At 45.9% G+C, this 17,875-nt stretch overlaps 1 protein-coding gene across 1 annotated transcript in view; it reads right to left on the bottom strand.

The window, feature by feature from the left end:
- Positions 1-17,875, bottom strand: part of SMOX (spermine oxidase) — a 49,415-nt gene that overhangs the window by 10,354 nt on the left and 21,186 nt on the right. The window contains exons 2-4 of the mRNA XM_014263248.2: positions 13,174-13,408; positions 9,209-9,435; positions 1,174-1,347 (exon numbers count right to left, since the gene is read on the bottom strand). Coding sequence (XP_014118723.2) covers positions 1,174-1,347; positions 9,209-9,435; positions 13,174-13,381 — 609 coding nt within the window. The 5' untranslated portion in view covers positions 13,382-13,408. The remainder of the gene's footprint in view (positions 1-1,173; positions 1,348-9,208; positions 9,436-13,173; positions 13,409-17,875) is intronic.

Genomic DNA, 17,875 nt, shown 5'->3' with positions numbered 1-17,875 from the left:
TTCTCATTATGAAGTTAAACACTGGCTGCTGTTTGATTCTTTCAACCATGAAGGCAAAACGTCAGGGAGAAAAACAACCAACTACCAAGACTCTAACCCGAGACAGGTAAATCCCCGCTCTGTCATCTGATAGTCTTAAGCATGAGAAGCTTTGTTGTTCTCAGGTATTTGCATGAGAAGGGATTTGCAAGACTTGCAGAAACAGCTCTGACTGTGGCAGCCTGGAGCAAGCACAGGAGAAACCTGTGAGGAACAGGAAACCCAGAGCTGTATCCAATGACTTAATCCTGTCTGCATGGGTGCTATTTTATGGGTAACACAGTAAATAACTGAGCTTTACGTGGCAGCTGTGGAGACACCCTGTGATAAAAGGTTTTGGGTGAGGATGGTGAGATATCAGGTTCAGGACACCAGGGTTCAAACCTCAGCTTTATCTCAAATCTCCTGTGAGACTCTTCAGGTCTTTATCCCTCTTTGGTTTAGCTTCCCACCTGAAAACAGTGAACACATGACAAAGTGCTGCTTGCCTGCCCTGCCTCATCTCAGAAGCTTTTAAGTCATTCTAAGTGAAATAAAAATGACTGATACACTTTACTCGTGGAGTGCCTGATGCAGCATTAAGTCCTCATCCCACAGAGAACTCATTTAGCCAAGGCACCAAGGAGATAAAAAGAACTATGGAAGCCATGTGGAAAGCTGGGTTTATACAATTTATCTTGAATTTTATTGCTTTACCTTCAAAATGCTTCTGGGGATTTCTTCAGCAAATTACTAGTATCAAAGTTACATTTCTTCCAGTCTCTGAGAGGTAAAAAACACTCAGGCAGGATCAAGGGGTGCAGGTGTAAGCCACAAGATAAGACATTACTAAAAAACCTAACTATAGAGTAGCTTCAGGTAAAAAAAAACAACTAAATCACACCAGAAAATTTAACAAGGCCTAGGAAAGCTTCTTCTATGAAGAAAACTGAGGGTTTAAGGTAAGAAAAAAAAAAAAAGAGTAAAGGCATTTTTCCTTGCAGCCCACTGTCAAAAAGTTGTCAATAGAAACACAAACTGCAAGAGAGCACAAAAAGCAATTTCCAGGGCTGGGCAGGGCTCAGCCAGGTGCCTGAGGTTCAGAATTTGTTTGCTCCTACAAAAAGAAAACACCCCAATGATGTGCACACATACCTTCAGGTACTGCTGGATCATGGCCAGTTTCAACCTCTTGACGGCCTCCGTGTCATCCGGGTCGGCCTTGACGCGTTTGCGCACGACGTCCCGTGTGAAAACGCCCACACTGTTCTGGCTCTCAGCATTGACTGGTTTACCTCGTTGGAAGAACTCCTGAGTCAGGTTATAGACCTGCCAGAGACAGGACACGAGGATGGGCCACGGGATTCCCAGCAGGATGTTCCTACACCTGTCCCAGCCCAGTGCATTCAGATCACCTCCTCCTCCTCCCAGCAGAACCCACATCCTTGCTCACATCCGCCAAAAAGCACCAGCTCTTCTCCCACCTCCGTGTCCCAGCTGCAATCCCAGGTTGCTCTAATCTGAAACCAGCCCTTCCAGCCTCTCCATTATTTAGAAGGAATTCACCAGAGCGAGCGAATTCTGTTTCTCAGTTGTTTTCCTGCTGTCCCATGAAATTAGGAAGCAACAAACAGCAAAGGAATTCTGTATGCACACACTTTACTTGAGCACAGGACAGGCAGAAATCCATGAAAAACTGACATCTCTAGAGCCCCTCACCAGAAGCCACAAGAAAAATCCTTTGTAACAAATCACTCTTCTTTGAAGATATTCCTGGTGGTTTTTAACCCCAGTTTTCCATACAAGCTACGTAAAGGCAAGGAAACACCATCCACCGCGGACCTTCTGCTTGGGGCTGCCTGGGATAACTTGTATTTCTACCTAAAATACTGCCAGAAGAGCCTGCAATTGCATCATGGCTCTTCCTTTCTATGGGAAAAAAAAACCTCAAGAGGAATCTTTTAACACAGGAAAGCTTTCAAGAGGTGCCTCTCAGAAAGGCAGCACATCCCATTAATGACTTGTTTGTCCAAAATGTGTCCCCTTCTCATTCACATCATGCCACAGGGTGCACAATATACAAGCACAAGGGATATCCCTGCTTACAGAGTTTTTCCTGTCAAAGATGGTTTGAATACAGTTTATGATCGTTTTTTGGAGACAGATTTGGATATGTCAAGAAGTTGAAGTCTACAGTAAATATCTGGTACAAAGCTGGTGAAACTGTGGCAGCTTTGCCTTCACTGAGCTCCTGGAGCTTCCCATTCCCTGCTGACAGGGCTAATCCACCATGGTTTATGTTCTTCCCACTCCAATTTTCCTCAAGAGCTTGATTTTATCTTGGGTTTTAGGAATAAAGTGAATTTGAGGAGGCAAAATAGAGGGAGGAAGAGGAAAGGGAGGAGGATAAACACCCTGCAGTGGTAGGAATAAGACGGAGGAGGTCTGTGAGCGAATGGAGGAAGGTGAGTTGACAAGTAAGGGATGAGGAGGAAATTGAAGTAAGTGGAAAAATGAAAAAAAAAGGGGGGGTGGGTGCAAAATAAACTATAAAAACAGAGAAGAAACAATCAAAAGGAAAATGAGTGGGACTGGAGAAGACAGAAGAGAATTGCAGACACTGCCTGGGACACGGCCATTCCAAGGAGGCTCCCAGACAGAAAGCTGGTGCCCAATGCCCTGTATGAAACAAAGGCTTCCAGCAAAGGAAACTTTGGCAGTTCCAGCATCCCCTGGTTCTCAGGTCCGTGGATTTCTGAGGCCACAAGCACTTGCAGCAGGTCTGGGCTGCACAGACCTTGCGTCAGCACAACCAGCTCGGCTTTCATAAGCTGATTGAGCTCTGTAAGCAGATAACACACTCACAGGACAAGCAAAGCCCTGCTAAAACCCAGCCACCACTTGGCCCACAGGAGAAGTGAGCCTGACTATGGTTTTGTTAACCATTATATTCCTCACCACCCCACAGGGAGGGGAGCAGGAAGGCCCAAGAGTTCTCTGTGCTGTAACCATCAAGGAAAATCTTTCCTGGAGGTGCCATCCCATAGATCAGACAGCAGGTAAGTTCAATCACATCAGGATTTCTTATTTCTCCTGTTATTTCCTTGCTTTTCAAGTTCAAGAAGCATTTGGACAACACCCTCAGGCACAAGGTGTGATTTTGGGGGTTTTCCTGTGCAGGCCCAGGAGCTGAACTTGATGAACCTCCTAAGTCACTTCTATCTCAGGATATTCTGATTCCTGGGGGTGCTGAACCATCTGAGGAAGAACAGGAGGCAAAGCTGCTGCAGACAAGAAGCAAAAGGAGAAACAACAGCAGGTCCAACATTGAGAGATATAGTGTCAGAATAAATGAATGAAAAAGATGCTCAGAATGTATGTTTTAATGAACATGAGCAGCAAACACATCCTGTAAAAGAAGGTATGGAAAAGCTTCACTAGGACAACTCATTTAAGGTAGATTTCCAATGAAGCAGGAGCAGAATTGTGCTGTCTGAAGTTGGAATTATCCAGGCTTTCCTTCCCCAGATGGGGAAAGTGTTGTCATTCCTATGGGATCACCACTGGGGTCACTGGGAACAGGCACTTGTAATATCTGAAAACCCATACTCCTACAATCAATTCAGCATTTCAGTAGCAGGTTCCTGAGACAGTAGAAAAGGGCCTTCCCTCAAAGATCCTGAGGAAAGGTAACAACAAGAATGACCTGAAAGATTCTGCTGATTTTCTAGTTAACCCTTCAAATCTCCCTGCATCCAAACCAGAGTTCCATGTCCAGCAGCAAGGAGAGCTACACCTCCAACAGTCCAGACAACCTTTGCTTTTCTATTGTCACACACCTGATACAAACAGGGAGCAAAACCAAAGGACAAGACTGCATCAACTCCCATCTCTTACCACTGGCAATCTCACATCCCAGCAGGATGACCTAAACATTTCTCACTCTAAAGCTCCCCTGGGCTGGGACAGAACAAGTGGCCCTGGAAGCCTGTCTGAAAAAACGGAAGTAAAAGACACAGAACATCTCAAGTAACCATTCATTCTAAGCAGTTTTCCTTCCCTCATTCTGAAGGTTTGCACAGAATCCTCCAGGGAATTCACAGAATCATGGAATGGTTTGGGTTGGAAGAGGACTTAAAGCCCATCCAGTAAGGGACACCTTCCACTATCCCAGGTTGCTCCAAGCTCTATCCAGCATACCCTTGGACACTTCCAGGGATCCAGGGGCAGCCACAGCTGCTCTGGGCAACCTGTGCCAGGGCTTTCCCACCCTCACAGGAAAGAATTTGTTACCAATACCCCATCTAACCCTGACCTCTGGCAGTGGGAAGCCATTCCCCTTGTCCTGTTATTCCATCCCTTGCCCAAAGTCCCTCTCCAGCTCTCTTGGAACCCCTTCAGGCACTGGAAGGTCTCCCTGGAGCTTTCTCTTCTCCATGCTGAACAACCCCAACTCCCTGTGTCTGCAAGACAGAAGGGGTTGAAGGTAAGAAATTAAAAAGAGTTTAACTGAATATCCATAGTCCTGAAACAGTTTCACGTCATCTTCCACCTTCTGTCTTCTTTCTGACCAGCTTTGGGGCATCCCACATGTGCAGGGAACGTGGATTCCAGCAAGGATGTCCCCTCTGTTACCTACAGGCTTCCTCTTCCACATGTTTATTTACTACCTACGTGCTCCTCCACCACAGGAAAAGGCAGTTTCTTAGGAAGAACAAAGCTAAATAAAGAAGTTTCTCCGTACTGAAGGAGGTCAGGAAAGCACATCCCCATCCACACTCCTTCCTGTCAGCACCGCTGACGATGCCCAGCATTGTCTTTTTCTCACTTGGCTTTAAAAACTGCTGTGACTTAATCCCTGTCCAGTAAAAAGCCCCGACAGAGATAGGGCTGTGCTGTTCCCAGGCCAGACATCTGTCAGTGCAATAGAGGCAGGGAGGGAACGCTGACTCTCGGTGGCCCCTTGGTCCTGCTTTCCATGATAACTGCAAGGCAAGGCACTGCAGCTTAATTGGGGATGGCAGGAAGCCCAGCACGGGGTGCGGGATGGAAAACCTTGTCATTCTTTGGCTGCATCCCTCCCCCAGAAGCTGTTGCAGCACACACGAGAAAGCTGACAGATAACAAGGCCATTAATTAGCTGATTGTTAAAGTGAGGGTTCCTGGGAAGCAGATCTTTAGGGACTGTATCCTTGCTGAAAAGCTGAAGTAAAAGCAGGCACTTTTCCTAAATCAGGCTGGTGAGACTGTGATTTTTCAGCTGCATTTAACCTGTCCAGCTTACCACTTCCTTCCCACTTTTCACTAATACCTGGGAATCGGCTTTAAATACCTCTCTGGAAAGGGAAACGAGGACTTAACGGAGACAGATGAACAACTCTGAGATAAAACTGTCCCTGTTCACATTTTCTGAGGAGTTACACACACACAGACCCCAGAGGTGCAGACATTACTGTCAGAGGTCCCACTCTGGCCACTTTCCTGAGAGTCATGCAGATGTGGCATAATCAAGAAGAGCCAAAATCCTCTCCTAGCCCCAGGATTCTCCCAATTATCCTAAAAGGAATGGAGAGGAAGGTGGGAAGATTACACAAATACATGATGTGGGCATCACACCCTGGGGAACCTCCCCGTGCTGGTGCCTCTTTCCTTTTGGAGACTGACCAAATGGAGTGACAGTGACCCTGAGCAGTGCCAGCCCCACACAGCAAAGAAGGACAATCCTGAAAGTCCTGCCCCATCTCATGGTGCTTCCCTTGGCAATGTGTGGTTGGAAATCCTGGTGGATGCTCTGCAGGACTGGAGACCTTCCTTGAAGGCATTGCTCTCCTTCCACAAGGAGAATTCAGGTCACCTCGGTCACAAGCTCATGACAGATCCTGACTGACTCCAGTGCAGGGCAACAGCCTCTTCTAGGGAACTTTCTGCTGGAGAAATGAAGAGCTGAGCAGTCTTCAAGCAGTCTCTGCTCCGCTTCCTTGTAACCAAATAAAGGCTTCTGTGAGACATCCCTACAGCTATTAAAAATTCAGGCTACTGCAAACAAAAAAGCAGCAAAACTTGTATTGAGGTAGAAGAAGCCAGCCAAAAAAGATTGGATAAGTGCCTGGAAAAAGCCTAAGGACTTTCCAGATGAATTAGTGAGGCAAAGCTCTGGAGGTACAGGGGTGCTTTTCCTATCACTCCAGGAAAATTCAGACTTTGCCTTGCTAAAATCCAGTTTCAGAGAGTCCACGTGACCGAGTGAAATTCAAGGGAGACCCCCTGCACTTTGAATTCCCTACAATGTGGTGTCCAGATGACAAGCTAACCGGGGCTAGAGAGACCCAGATGGAGAAGCAGGGCTGAAGGCACAGGCTGGAGCCCCAGCAGCAGCTGCAGGGAAAGCCAGGCAGGGTGTGAGCGCGTGGGGACCGAGCCAGCTGTGCCTTTGGAATGGCGACAAATTTAGCCCTGCTCATTCAGGAATACATTTTCCACTGTTCATGCCAATCCTGCATCCCTGATTAGGCTCTGCATCCATCATGGGTTGCTGGCTGTTTTGTGGGGGGTTCTGTCTTTTCAGCTCAGGACAGGGTGTGTCACAGCCTTGGCTATCTCAGCCTCCTCTGAAGGGATGAGATGACATGATGGTGGGATTGCAGTGAAAACCTGAGGAAGGCCTGGGAGCTCCTACGAGACAAGGGAAGACCCTGACCTCAGGATTTAACGATCTGTAAGGCGACTTTTTATCCTGGACAACTTCAAAATGCCTTAACAAAACCAATCATAAAACCCACCTCCCAAAATAAAAGAAACCAGAGATGCAGAACTGAAAATTCCTGTTGTTCCTCCCCAGCATTCAGTTCACCACCAGTTAAAGCAACAGAACTTTGGCCAAAAAACAAAAAAAAAAAAGAGAAGAAATAAACTCTAATGAACATGCAAAAAAACCCCCCACAGAATCACAGAATAATTTGGGTTGGAAAGGACATTGAGGATTGTATTGTTCCAACCCCCCTGTCATGGGTAGGGCTATCTTCCATTAGACCAAACTGATCCAAGCCACATCCAGCCTGGCCTTGGACATTTCCAGGGATCCAAGGGCAGCCACAGCTTCTCTGGGCACCCTGTGCCAGGGTCTCACCACTCTCACAGCACTGCTGGGGAAGTAGGGGACACCACAAAACACAAACCAGAAATGTCCCTGCCAGAGTCAGCATGTGTGGAACACCCTCTGCACTTTATGCCAGAGGAAAACATCCCCAAAGCCACACACCTGCTGCACTTGCTCCTGGGCACTTGTATTTCCTACAGCCTTTTTAACTGTGTATTTTTATGAAATCACATAGCTCGCCTGCATTCCCACCTTTCCTAAGCAGAGCAGGGAATAAACCACAGCCAAATGTCTTAAATCAGTACAGATCCTCCAGCCTGGCACCCCAAAGAGGCTGGGGCAAGCAGCTCAACAAAACCATGAGCTGCTCCTGCAAGAAATTCCAGCAGGCTCTGGAGGAAGGCAGAGAAAGCTCCTCCCAGCAAGAGGAATTAAGGGGCTGGCTGATGTCCCCTGCTTGGCTCCAGCTGTCCCTTACATATTTTTTATCGCCATGAGTGGCTGCAGACATTTTTACAGGCCATAAACGTGAAAGCCTTTTCTGTCTCCTAGCGATAAAGATATCCTGTGGCAATGATCAGCTAATTAGGTGCTGTGTAAAGAAGATTAACTTTTAATGTGCTGTTCTCTCATGTCACTGGCTGCCCCTTTCTCTCCCCTTTAAAAGAAAGGGTAGATTTACCAAATTAATCATTTCCAAAACACTGGTACCTTGTTATGGCCTTTATCTTACCGGGTTTATCTCAAAGCTAAGTGGCTCTCATCTTTGTATTCCCTTCTCATTTTGGAGTCTGCCTTCCCTTTGCTGGAGATTTTCCTATCATCTTCCAGACAGGATGATCGCCAAGCCCTGCATGCAGTTTGGCAGTGTTCCATTTACATAAATAATGCTGTCACTGCAGTATTTTCATTTACTCTTTCTAGCCCCAGTTGCTGTTAATCTTCCTCCACACACATCTCACCTGTCTTTTGTCCCTGCCTGGAAAAATTCTCGTTAGTTTTTTTAATTCAGTAACATGAAAAATTGTTCAGATAAGTTATATCCACCCACATTTGTCCAAGACATTGCCCACAGGTTGACAAATCCTCCCCACAACGAGATTTCTTTGAAATTCCTACTAACTCCTCCCTAAAACTGAAATGATTTTGTGCCATGCCATCACCCATTCCAGTTCAGAAACACAGGGCAGTGCCAAAAACCCTTTTCAAATGAAACAAAATCCCCTTTTCTGCTCCCCACCCAATTCTTGATAATTCTTTACAGACTACAGTGACTTTTCTAATGCTCCCAGACATATTTTTAAACAAAGTATGCAAGAGTAACCTGAATCAAGTGAGTGTTCAGCCAAGAGTCAAATACTGAAGTTTGCTGTCAGATGAAAATCTGAAGGTTTTAGGCACGGCTACAGCCTGATGAAAATACTCATGTTTTGTTCCATTTTCTACAACCCACTGAGAGATCACATTACCTGGAGGGCCAGACAGTCTGCACTGACCCCTCCAAATGTACTTCACAAGCAACATTGAAAAAATGCGGGGAATAATTATAATTAACTTTGGCAAGCAAAACAGTTAAAATAACCTTCAACTGAAGTCCATGCTGGTCTGAATCTCCCAGAAAAGATGTTTCTTTCCTTCTGATGCAAAAAAAAATCTCCAATTCCTATGATACTGCACTGATTTTGGCACACCACACAGCATTTCATAGTATTTATAACCAATAAAAAGTCACAGGGATACAATATTTAGTTGGTTGTTGCTAAGGTTTTGCTTTTACTTTGTTTAGCAATTTGATCCCTCCACTACTCTTTTAATTAAGTAGCAACTTTCTCCAGCAAATTACTGGATCTCCCCAGAAATAGTTGCTGGAAGTGATTAAATGGATGATAAATGTGGAAAGATTGTTCTTCCACACCACATCAGGGACAAATGGGGCACAGTGAAGCAGATGAGAGAAAACTTAGAGTCGATTTTTTTTCCAAAGAAATTAAAGACATCATTGTTTTTCTACCTTTGCCCTGGAATGTTCTAACTGCCAAGGAGTCTCAGTGTTCCAGGCAAATCTACCACTTGACAAAGCAGCTGGACACCAACCTCGTTGTATAAATCACTGAATTCTTCAACCACATCTTTCGGGATCCTCTGCCCGCTGTTGGTGAGGTGATAAGCCACCCCATTCTTGGAGTAAAGACTGATCCGCCCAACGCTCCTCTCGCTGTCAGTGGTCTCTTCAAGCAAACCATTGTCTTCTGCTAGATGATAGACTGGGTTTCCATGTGAACCATGAATCCACGTAGCTCCCAGTTCAAAAGTGGCATGCCCTGCAGGAGAGGAAGCCAAGCAAACTGGTTAGGGAAGCCTGATTTCCTGAAAGCTTCTCCCGCTCAACCCTGAATAAAATGTGCACAAGCAGAATTGCCTGAGGACAGCACATGTTTGAATACCCCTGAAAGGAGTTTCCAGCATTCTTCAGACTGCTCCTCTGGGGTACATGTTTGGGTATTGCCAGAAGGATGAGATGTTGCAATAAAGATCCATCACAATGACACAACTCTGATACTTCAGGAGAAATTCAGCCCTTCTCAGTTCCCAGTTCTCACCACGGTTGTTGCCAGCAGGGAGACACAGGAAAATGAGGATAGCAACATTGGCCTGAATACTGAACCTTGTCCTGTGACTAAAAATGGTTGTTATTTACAAATACACCTCAGATTAACTGCAATAAAACATGCATTTCCATTCCCCAAATGAGTAAATAGGCTGTATTTTATTATTTATGCCTTTGGAGATTTATATATCAGCTTCTTTAAAAAGAGCTACCATCAGGCTAAACACCAAAAGTGTTTTGTATTCATCACCTGTACTCTCTGCCTGAAGAACATAAAGAGTTTGGTCAACCCCACTCTCCCCAACCCTTACAACTATTAGGATTTGCACCGGGCTTTGTCCCTCCCAAATCCAGCACTGCCAGACTGGGCTGAGAGCATAAGGGGATGCTCAGCAGCTGAAAGGAGGTGCTAAAAATAAACTTGGGTCATGTCTTCCCCCCATATTTTGACAGATTCTCAGAAGACCAAAGCTGGTTTGAAGTCTGACAAAGCTGGGCATCTCCCAGCATCCCACAGCGGTGTGGGAATGTGTGATTAAGCAGGGTAGTTAACAGGATCCTGCCTGATGAAGAAAGGTTGGTGCAGTTCCCAGCTATCATTTGCTGTTTAACATGTAAATGTATGCTCAGACAGAGAGGCACTGCAGCACTGAGCTGTGCTGCAGTCAGGTTTAAAGGGTGAAAGCTCCAAGGAATGCTGTTTCCTGGCTGAGCCCCTGTCTCTGAGGGAAGCTCCACGGATCTCATCTTCCAAGCAGCCCCTTTGCCAGTGAGAGCCATAATGACTGCACTTCAAAACCTGCAATACACAAACGTGAACACTTCAGGTGCCACCGACTCCAGTGCACCCCAGAGCACCCAGCCAGGTGCAAATGACCTCTGGCAGCCAAAGGCAGAGAGCTCATCAATATTGCAAGTGGCAGGCCCCTGGTTAATGCAATCCTCCTGCAACTCTCAGCCCATGCCAGCAGCAGGAATGCTCCTGCTCTAGGGCAGCGATCCTGCTGGAGACACCTGATCTTTGAAAGAAAACAATTTGCCAGCAGGTCCTGCTGCTGCCTTAGCGCTTGGTGACAGTGATGATGTGCTCCAAGTTCTCCCGTTTAGCTGTGTGGAATGTAATCAAATACCAACAAATTAAAAACTAATTCTTGCCTGTAATATTCATGCTCACTATCATCACTACCAAGTAGATAAGCCAGGTCTTACCAGTTGTAAGTTAAATGATTGTTATTTAAAAGTGTAAAATTAAATCAATTTCTTCTAAACAGAGACAGCAAATTTACTTTCAGGGCCTTAGGGAATTTTAGGTTCAATAATAATCTATTTGGAGTGGATCATCCATACAACAAAAAAAAAACCAGAGAAACACAGATTGTACATCAAGCCTCCTGGATAGGGATGGCAACTTTCACATTTCCCTTTGGAGCCCTGGCTATTTCTTGGGTATCCTGTTGTGAAATAGTTGCAGTGGATACAGATGTTATAGGTCATGTGCAGGAAACACACAATGCAACAACACACAAACCATGTGTCTCACTTGTGCTAAAATCAAACCTCTGAATATCCAAATTATTCCCCTGGGCTAAGAAGCAACAGTCTGTGTACGTAAGGGAAAATACTGTCTCCTACAAGATGTGGCTGAGTGAGGGGGAAGGATTCAGATATAACCCTGAGAAGGTGCCACAATGCCACAGAATGGTTTGAGGTTTAGAAGGCGCCTTAAAATCATCTCATTCCCAGCCCCTGCCATGGGCAAGGGAGACCTTCCAGCAGCCCAGGTGGCTCCAAGCCAAATCCAACCTGGCCTTGGACACTTCCAGGGATCCAGGGGCAGCCACAGCTTCTCTGGGCACCCTGTGCCAGGGTCTCCCCACCCTCACAGGAAAGAATTTCTTCCTAATTAGTAGCTCTGCTGAAATTTAAAGCATACCTTTAGTCAAGTGTGCAGACAGGAGAGAGGCCAGAGCCAGAACACAGATGCACCTTGGCAGAGAACTGCAGCCCACACCCACACAAGGCAACCTTGAGAGCTTGCAGAAGAAAAGACAGTTTGTAGTTTTAAAAAAATTATTAAAATACTAAGATTTTGGATGCCAGCCTCTGCTCTGCAACTAACAGTTACATCTATAAACTCTGAGATGGCCTCCAGAGTGAAACACCTGCTCTCATCTCCTGTTAATTAAGAGGTGTTAATGGGGAGGAGGTGGATTCCCAGCAAAGGCAAAGATGTGAGTTACTGGTGAAGGTGGCAAAGATAACAGAATCAGTCTCGGTACTTAAACACCAAAACTATTTCACAGGTGCACTGGGAGAATGATCTGTTGCTCCCCAAAGATTTCAGCTCTTTCACACTTCCCTCCTCTCACAGGCATGATCCAGGATATTTTTAATACAGCAGACTGTGAGTAAAGGACACACTTCCCATCCTAACCTCTATGCCAAGTCTCGGCAGAATGTAAAGTGCCCTACTCAAACCCCTGGAGATTAGATTTTTCTGACTGCATTTCCATTGGTTTCCCTTCTGCAAGTTCACAGGAGGCTGCTGTTTATTTACTGTGGTGAGTTTACTGAGTAAGACAGTAAGTGATGTAAGCACCTAAGAAATAAAAAGAAAGCAGGGCAGAAAGAGGGCAAAGGTAATAGCCAGAGTGGGATCAAAACCAGAATTAGTTAACTGAAATCAGGAAAGCAATTCAGGAAGAGCTGAGAGCTTTAAGCCTCCTGCAGAGAAAGAACAGGCAACGTCCTTCAGGATACCAGGAAAAGCTTCAGTGACTCCTGTGCTGCGAAGCACAACATTTGTTCCAGGAGTTTTGCCTGTAGAAATTTTAAAATTGACCTGGCATTCAAACATCCAGAGTCTGCACCTTTATTACACACTAAGAAAGGAGGCTGCAAAGGTAGGAAAGCTGAAAATCAGGATAAAGGGATACATTGAAGATGTTTTTCCAGCAGTCTGATTCCCAGTGGGTAGCGCCCTACACAGTAAATTAGTCCTAGGGAAATGAATGGGGTTGTTTGTGAAGCAGAACAGCTCGGGGTTTCCCCTTTCCAAGGGCTCTAAGCCCTGAGAGACAGCCCTTCAACAGCCTGTAAATCTGGCTGCTCCTGGGAAAGAGTCAAGCTGGAAAACCTGGGTGGAAACCATCTGCGTGCAGTTACTCAATCACAGACCTGTTACAAAGAGCTCTTCCTGTGCAAGAGAAACAATCCCCCAAATCTTTTATTTCATGGAAACACAGGTTTGGAGCAGCTCTGGGTCAGAACTGAGGCACGAGACAGCACAGAACCACCAACCCACCCCGAGAGGTGCCCAAGAAATGATTTATATATTTCCACTCCCGACACCGCCACACCTCAAACCGTTTTGCAGCGCGCAAAGCCCCACTTCCACGGTTAATTTGACCTCGTGGCCACACAAACCCCAGCAGCAGCCCTGTGCTCTCACCGAGTTGGACGCTCTGCACGCGGCCCCCGATGCGGTCGGTCGCCTCGAGGACTGTTACATCCGTGAATCCGCTTTCCAGGAGCGCCTTGGCTGCCGACAGGCCCGCGAGCCCAGCACCGATCACGACTATTCGAGGCTGTCGCTTTCTCCGTAGGCCACTACTAAGAGGATCATCCGTGCTGTCTGCAGATATTTCACAACTTTGCATGCCGTCCAAGCTCTCTTTCTAAGGAACCTGTGGGAGGAAGCAGACAGGTGTGTTCAGGGAACTCAGATCCAGCTTATCCTCCGCAGTTAAAAGGATCAAAAATTAAGAAGACCAGTGGGAAAGAAAAACTTGGTGAATCAGACCCAGCCTTCAACATGGGATGGCACAGAAAGGACAACTGAGGTCAAGCTGGGATGCAAAACAACTTTTTAGCCCAGAGCACCAAGAAGTCCAGAAATCTCCACCCTTTCATGCCATGTAGACTATTTCCAAACAAATCAAAGGACTTTCAAACTCCCATCTTTTTATATAACCTCCAAAAGTGGTAATTTTGTGGTGAAGACTTTTAGAAGAAAGAGAACCACGTCCTCAGTGCTGACAAGCTCCACAACCCAGCAATGAAGCTCCACAACCCAGCAATGAAGCTCCACAACCCAGCAATGAAGCTCCACTTTGCCACTGTGGCAACCACAAAGCCTGAATTTCAGATCCTCTAAGTAGTGGAGGAGGTAAGGAGGATTTAGCTCAAAGCAATGAAATCGGATCTCAAACCAGCCATTACAGAATGTTTCAAGTGATCAAAGTCAACAAGGGCCAGTCCAAAATTTCATAAAATGTAGCCCCTGGAGCCAACACTGTCCTGCCACATCAGGGTCAGCCTCAGGCTTAGATGAGGAGAGGTTCAAACCCACACCAGTCCTGACTAGTCCATATCTACCCAAATCTCCACCTACCAATATATCCAACTGCTCCTCCAAGCCAGACCCTGTTTTCCTTTGCAAACTCCTAGAAGACACCTTTTTACTGCTATCTACCCTTATTTCTCAGGTCCCATCACATCATTTTAGTAGGTGGGACCATGGCCTGAGCCCATGGTTAAGGTTCAGACCTGACCAGGGATGACCAGGGCAGGATGTCTTTATTCACAAAAGCCAGTGTGTACTTAACTGGCTCTGTGTGGTTCACACCTGCCCTCAGGAGCACAAAGAACAGGCTGCAGAGATTCCCAGCCCTCCAGACCTGAGCTGACCTAAGTCCCAACTTGCAAAGAATAAACAACAGCCCAGGATTTATCAGTGCTGGAATCAGCTGATGCCCAGTGATTTGGATAAAGCACACACACAGTTCTTGCCTCCCCCTCCTCCCACCCCCAAACAGAGATATCCAAGGAGCTTGCAGTGTGCTGCCTCTACCTGTTGCCAAGATGCTGGATATCCATTCTGAGTTCCTCCTCAGTTTTCCCAACATCTGGCCACTGACAAAGATTCCTACTCCTCTCTTCCATCACCAGAAGGGTCGACTTAAAACACTGCTGGCCTACTGCAGTATACGATCACAGGAACTAATGAAGCACAAAGCAAACAGCAGTTTCATTTGGAAAGTCCCTTTTTCTCCAAGATTTTACAGAATTTATGTGTGTTGACCAAGCAAAATTCGCTCTCTGTAAGGGAGCTGACACCAGACTGCAGCCTGCAGGGATTTGGGCAGCGGTATGAAGAGGAGAGTGGTCCCACTGGAGCTCCGACAACTCTTTTGAAAATGTTTGGTTTCAACTGAAACAGCTTCAGCTCAATCCACCCTTTTGTGGACTCACCTGCAAGAGGGATTAGCACAGTGTGTGCAAACTCTGATTCTGCCACTGCAGCTTGTCCCAGCCAGCCCTGCATCAGTTCCAACTGCCACTGCAGCAGCTTCCAACGGCCACAGCCCAACAGAACACAGATCATAGAATTCTCATGGATCCCATTCCCATCCCCTGCTATGGCCAGGGACACCTTCCACTAGCCCAGGGTGTTCCAAGCCCTGTCCAGCCTGGACTTGGACACTTCCAGGGATCCAGGGGCAGCCACAGCTTCTCTGGGCACCCTGTGCCAGGGCCTCCCCACCCTCACAGGTAAGACCTTCATCATAATGTCCAAACTAAAGCTCTCTCCAGTTTTAAACTGTTCCCTCCTTGTCCTGTCACTGTCTGCCTGTGTAAAACATCACTCTCTGACATTTTTGTAAGTCCCCTTTAGGCCCTGCAAGGGGTTCTGAGCTCTCCCTGGAGCCTTCCCTTTTCCAGGTGAGCACCCCCAGCTCTCCCAGCCTGGCTCCAGAGCAGAGGGGCTCCAGCCCTTGCAGCATCTCCATGGCCTCCTCCAGACTCAGTCCAGCTCCACACCCCTCTGATGTTGGGGGTCCCAGCACTGCAGGTGGGGTCTCACTAGGGCAGAACAGAAGGGGAGAATTCCCTCCCACAGACATTCTATAACTCTCTCCCCTTCTCATTCTCCTGGTACCACTTCAATCCATGTATTTTCATTGCCACAGTACAGGAACTTCTTTTCTGCCACCTATATCCGGTAGAAATTGAAGGGGTTTGTTTAGCTCAGTTTTTTTAAGCACAGCTTTCCTAATCCTGGTTTTGGCAAGCTCCTGTGAATTCTTTACATGAAAGCTCCAAGAAAATGGTTTTCCCTCTGTTCTTTTTTACTTTTTTATTTTAATACTGGATTAGGTGACCTGTCTAGACAGATGAGAAAATAACAGGGTATTTTGTGTGTACAGAACCCTGATCTGGAAACCACCCTTAATTAGCCAACAACCTGTACCATATGATCAGCAAGGAAAGGCAATTAAAATTTAGCAAAAGCTTGAGTTTTCCAACCATGATCCACGTTACACAGTGGAATGAACAGGTGATACAAATACAGGAAGCCCCCACTACACTTTACTTCAGTATCAATTATTCCTTCTGGTAGAATCACGAGTGAGACAAGCAGATAAAACACAGCTCACTGTGTGCAGTGCTCTCCCTTCAGCACTTGCCAAGCCACCAGTCAGGGCCCGAGCCACTGGGTATTACCAGGTTCTCTGACATTAAGACAGTTTGGCTTTTTACTTCTTCTTGATTGCCAAAAAGGGTTGGATTTTTTTTTATTTTTGGGGTGGTTTTTTTTGGTTTTTTTCTCTTTTAATCACAGGGTAAGGAGTGTGTTGACTGTTGCACTGTGAATCTCTCTCAGACTGTAATTTTACTTTGTGTTCATCTACGAGCAAGGGTAGCACTAAATCACAGCTTCATTGAAAGTAAAATTCCCCTGCTTTGTCTTGCTTACAGCCTTCCTGTGACACAGCCAATAGGCACTGGTTACCCACAAGAAGAAAATATCCAAATACACATTTTCCTTTTGTCTAAAACATGCAGCTTTGATCCTCTTAGCTCGCGTGCTTGTGTCTCACTCAGGATATTTTAATCACTTCTACTTCAGACTTACCCCCTTTTCTTAATTCCTATCACCATTCTGTCCCTGACTCCTTAGGAGAAATTACCCTCCATTCATCCCCTCTCACTTTCCTTCATTCAAAGAAAAACAATAAACACCTTTTAAAAAATCCCTAAAACCAACCCCCCCCCCCAAAAAAAAACCTTAACATAACTGCTGTTTTCCAGCAGACAAATCTTCACAAAAATATATCTTCTAAGATGGGCATCATTCCACCAAGCCAGAATCATGGGCTTCCATTCCTGGCATTTGTACCTGCTACAAGTTCAGTGGGCTGACAATTTCATGATTTTTTTCCCCATTATTTTGCCAGTAAAACCTTGCAGGTCACAAGGAAGAAGCCAGAGAATTAAGGCAGTTCACAGCTGCCCTCCTTATTACAACAATACTTTCTGATCAGGCAATTCTTCCAGGACCCTTCAGAAAAAGGTCGCTAAAGCTCCAACTATTTAAAAATAGAAAACCAAAATAAACAAAAGCATTTCTCAAGGAAATCTGCTATTCTTAGCTCACCCAACTACTCCTGTGATAGTATTGTTGTAGCCCTGGTGACACAAAGACTTGGGCAGGGCAATGCTCTGGAAACAAGGCCTGGCTAAAGGTTGGTTGGGATTTGGGGGTTTGTTTGGGGTTTTCCACTGGGATTGGTTAATCTTTAAAAAGTGACCTTCCTTCAGACTCTATCATGCAGCAGATTGTTATTTACTGGGACTGCTGGCACTCCCAGACCAAATTCATGGTTATTCCAGTGGGACCCATCTCACCCATCATTTCAGGTGTGCATTTGTTGCCCACAGCCTTTCAGGGCACTGAGAGGAGGAGTGATCCATCCTGCTGACCTCTGGCATTCCTGTCTCAGCATGGCCAAGGGAGCTTACAGACAGTTTAAAACAGTCACCTGACCTTTCTGAGTGCTCTTAAATTGTGTTGAATCAACTGCCTTCACATTATCAAGTGTAACAGCCAGTCTGGAGGGTGAGAAATGCATCATCAACACAAACAAATTCCCTGCTGACCACAGAGACAAGCAGAAAAAATTACCAGAATCACTTTATTCCCTGTAGGTTTTTAGTTGATGAGAATTAAGCATCATCCCTAATCAGAAAGCTAAGCAATGATATTGCATGTGTTTGAAAGGAACTCGGATAAAAGCAACAAGAGTCAGCTGAAAGACTAATGGAAGCACAAGAAATAAACACACTACTATTTCCTCATTATTTTAAGT

This window comes from Pseudopodoces humilis, chromosome 6, assembly GCF_049639895.1.
Source record: "Pseudopodoces humilis isolate 2021_Gansu_Grassland_sample_001 chromosome 6, ASM4963989v1, whole genome shotgun sequence".
NCBI classification, from domain to species: Eukaryota; Metazoa; Chordata; class Aves; order Passeriformes; family Paridae; genus Pseudopodoces; species Pseudopodoces humilis.
The sequence above is the reverse complement of the archived record's forward strand: the minus strand, read 5'-3'. Positions and strand labels throughout refer to the sequence as shown.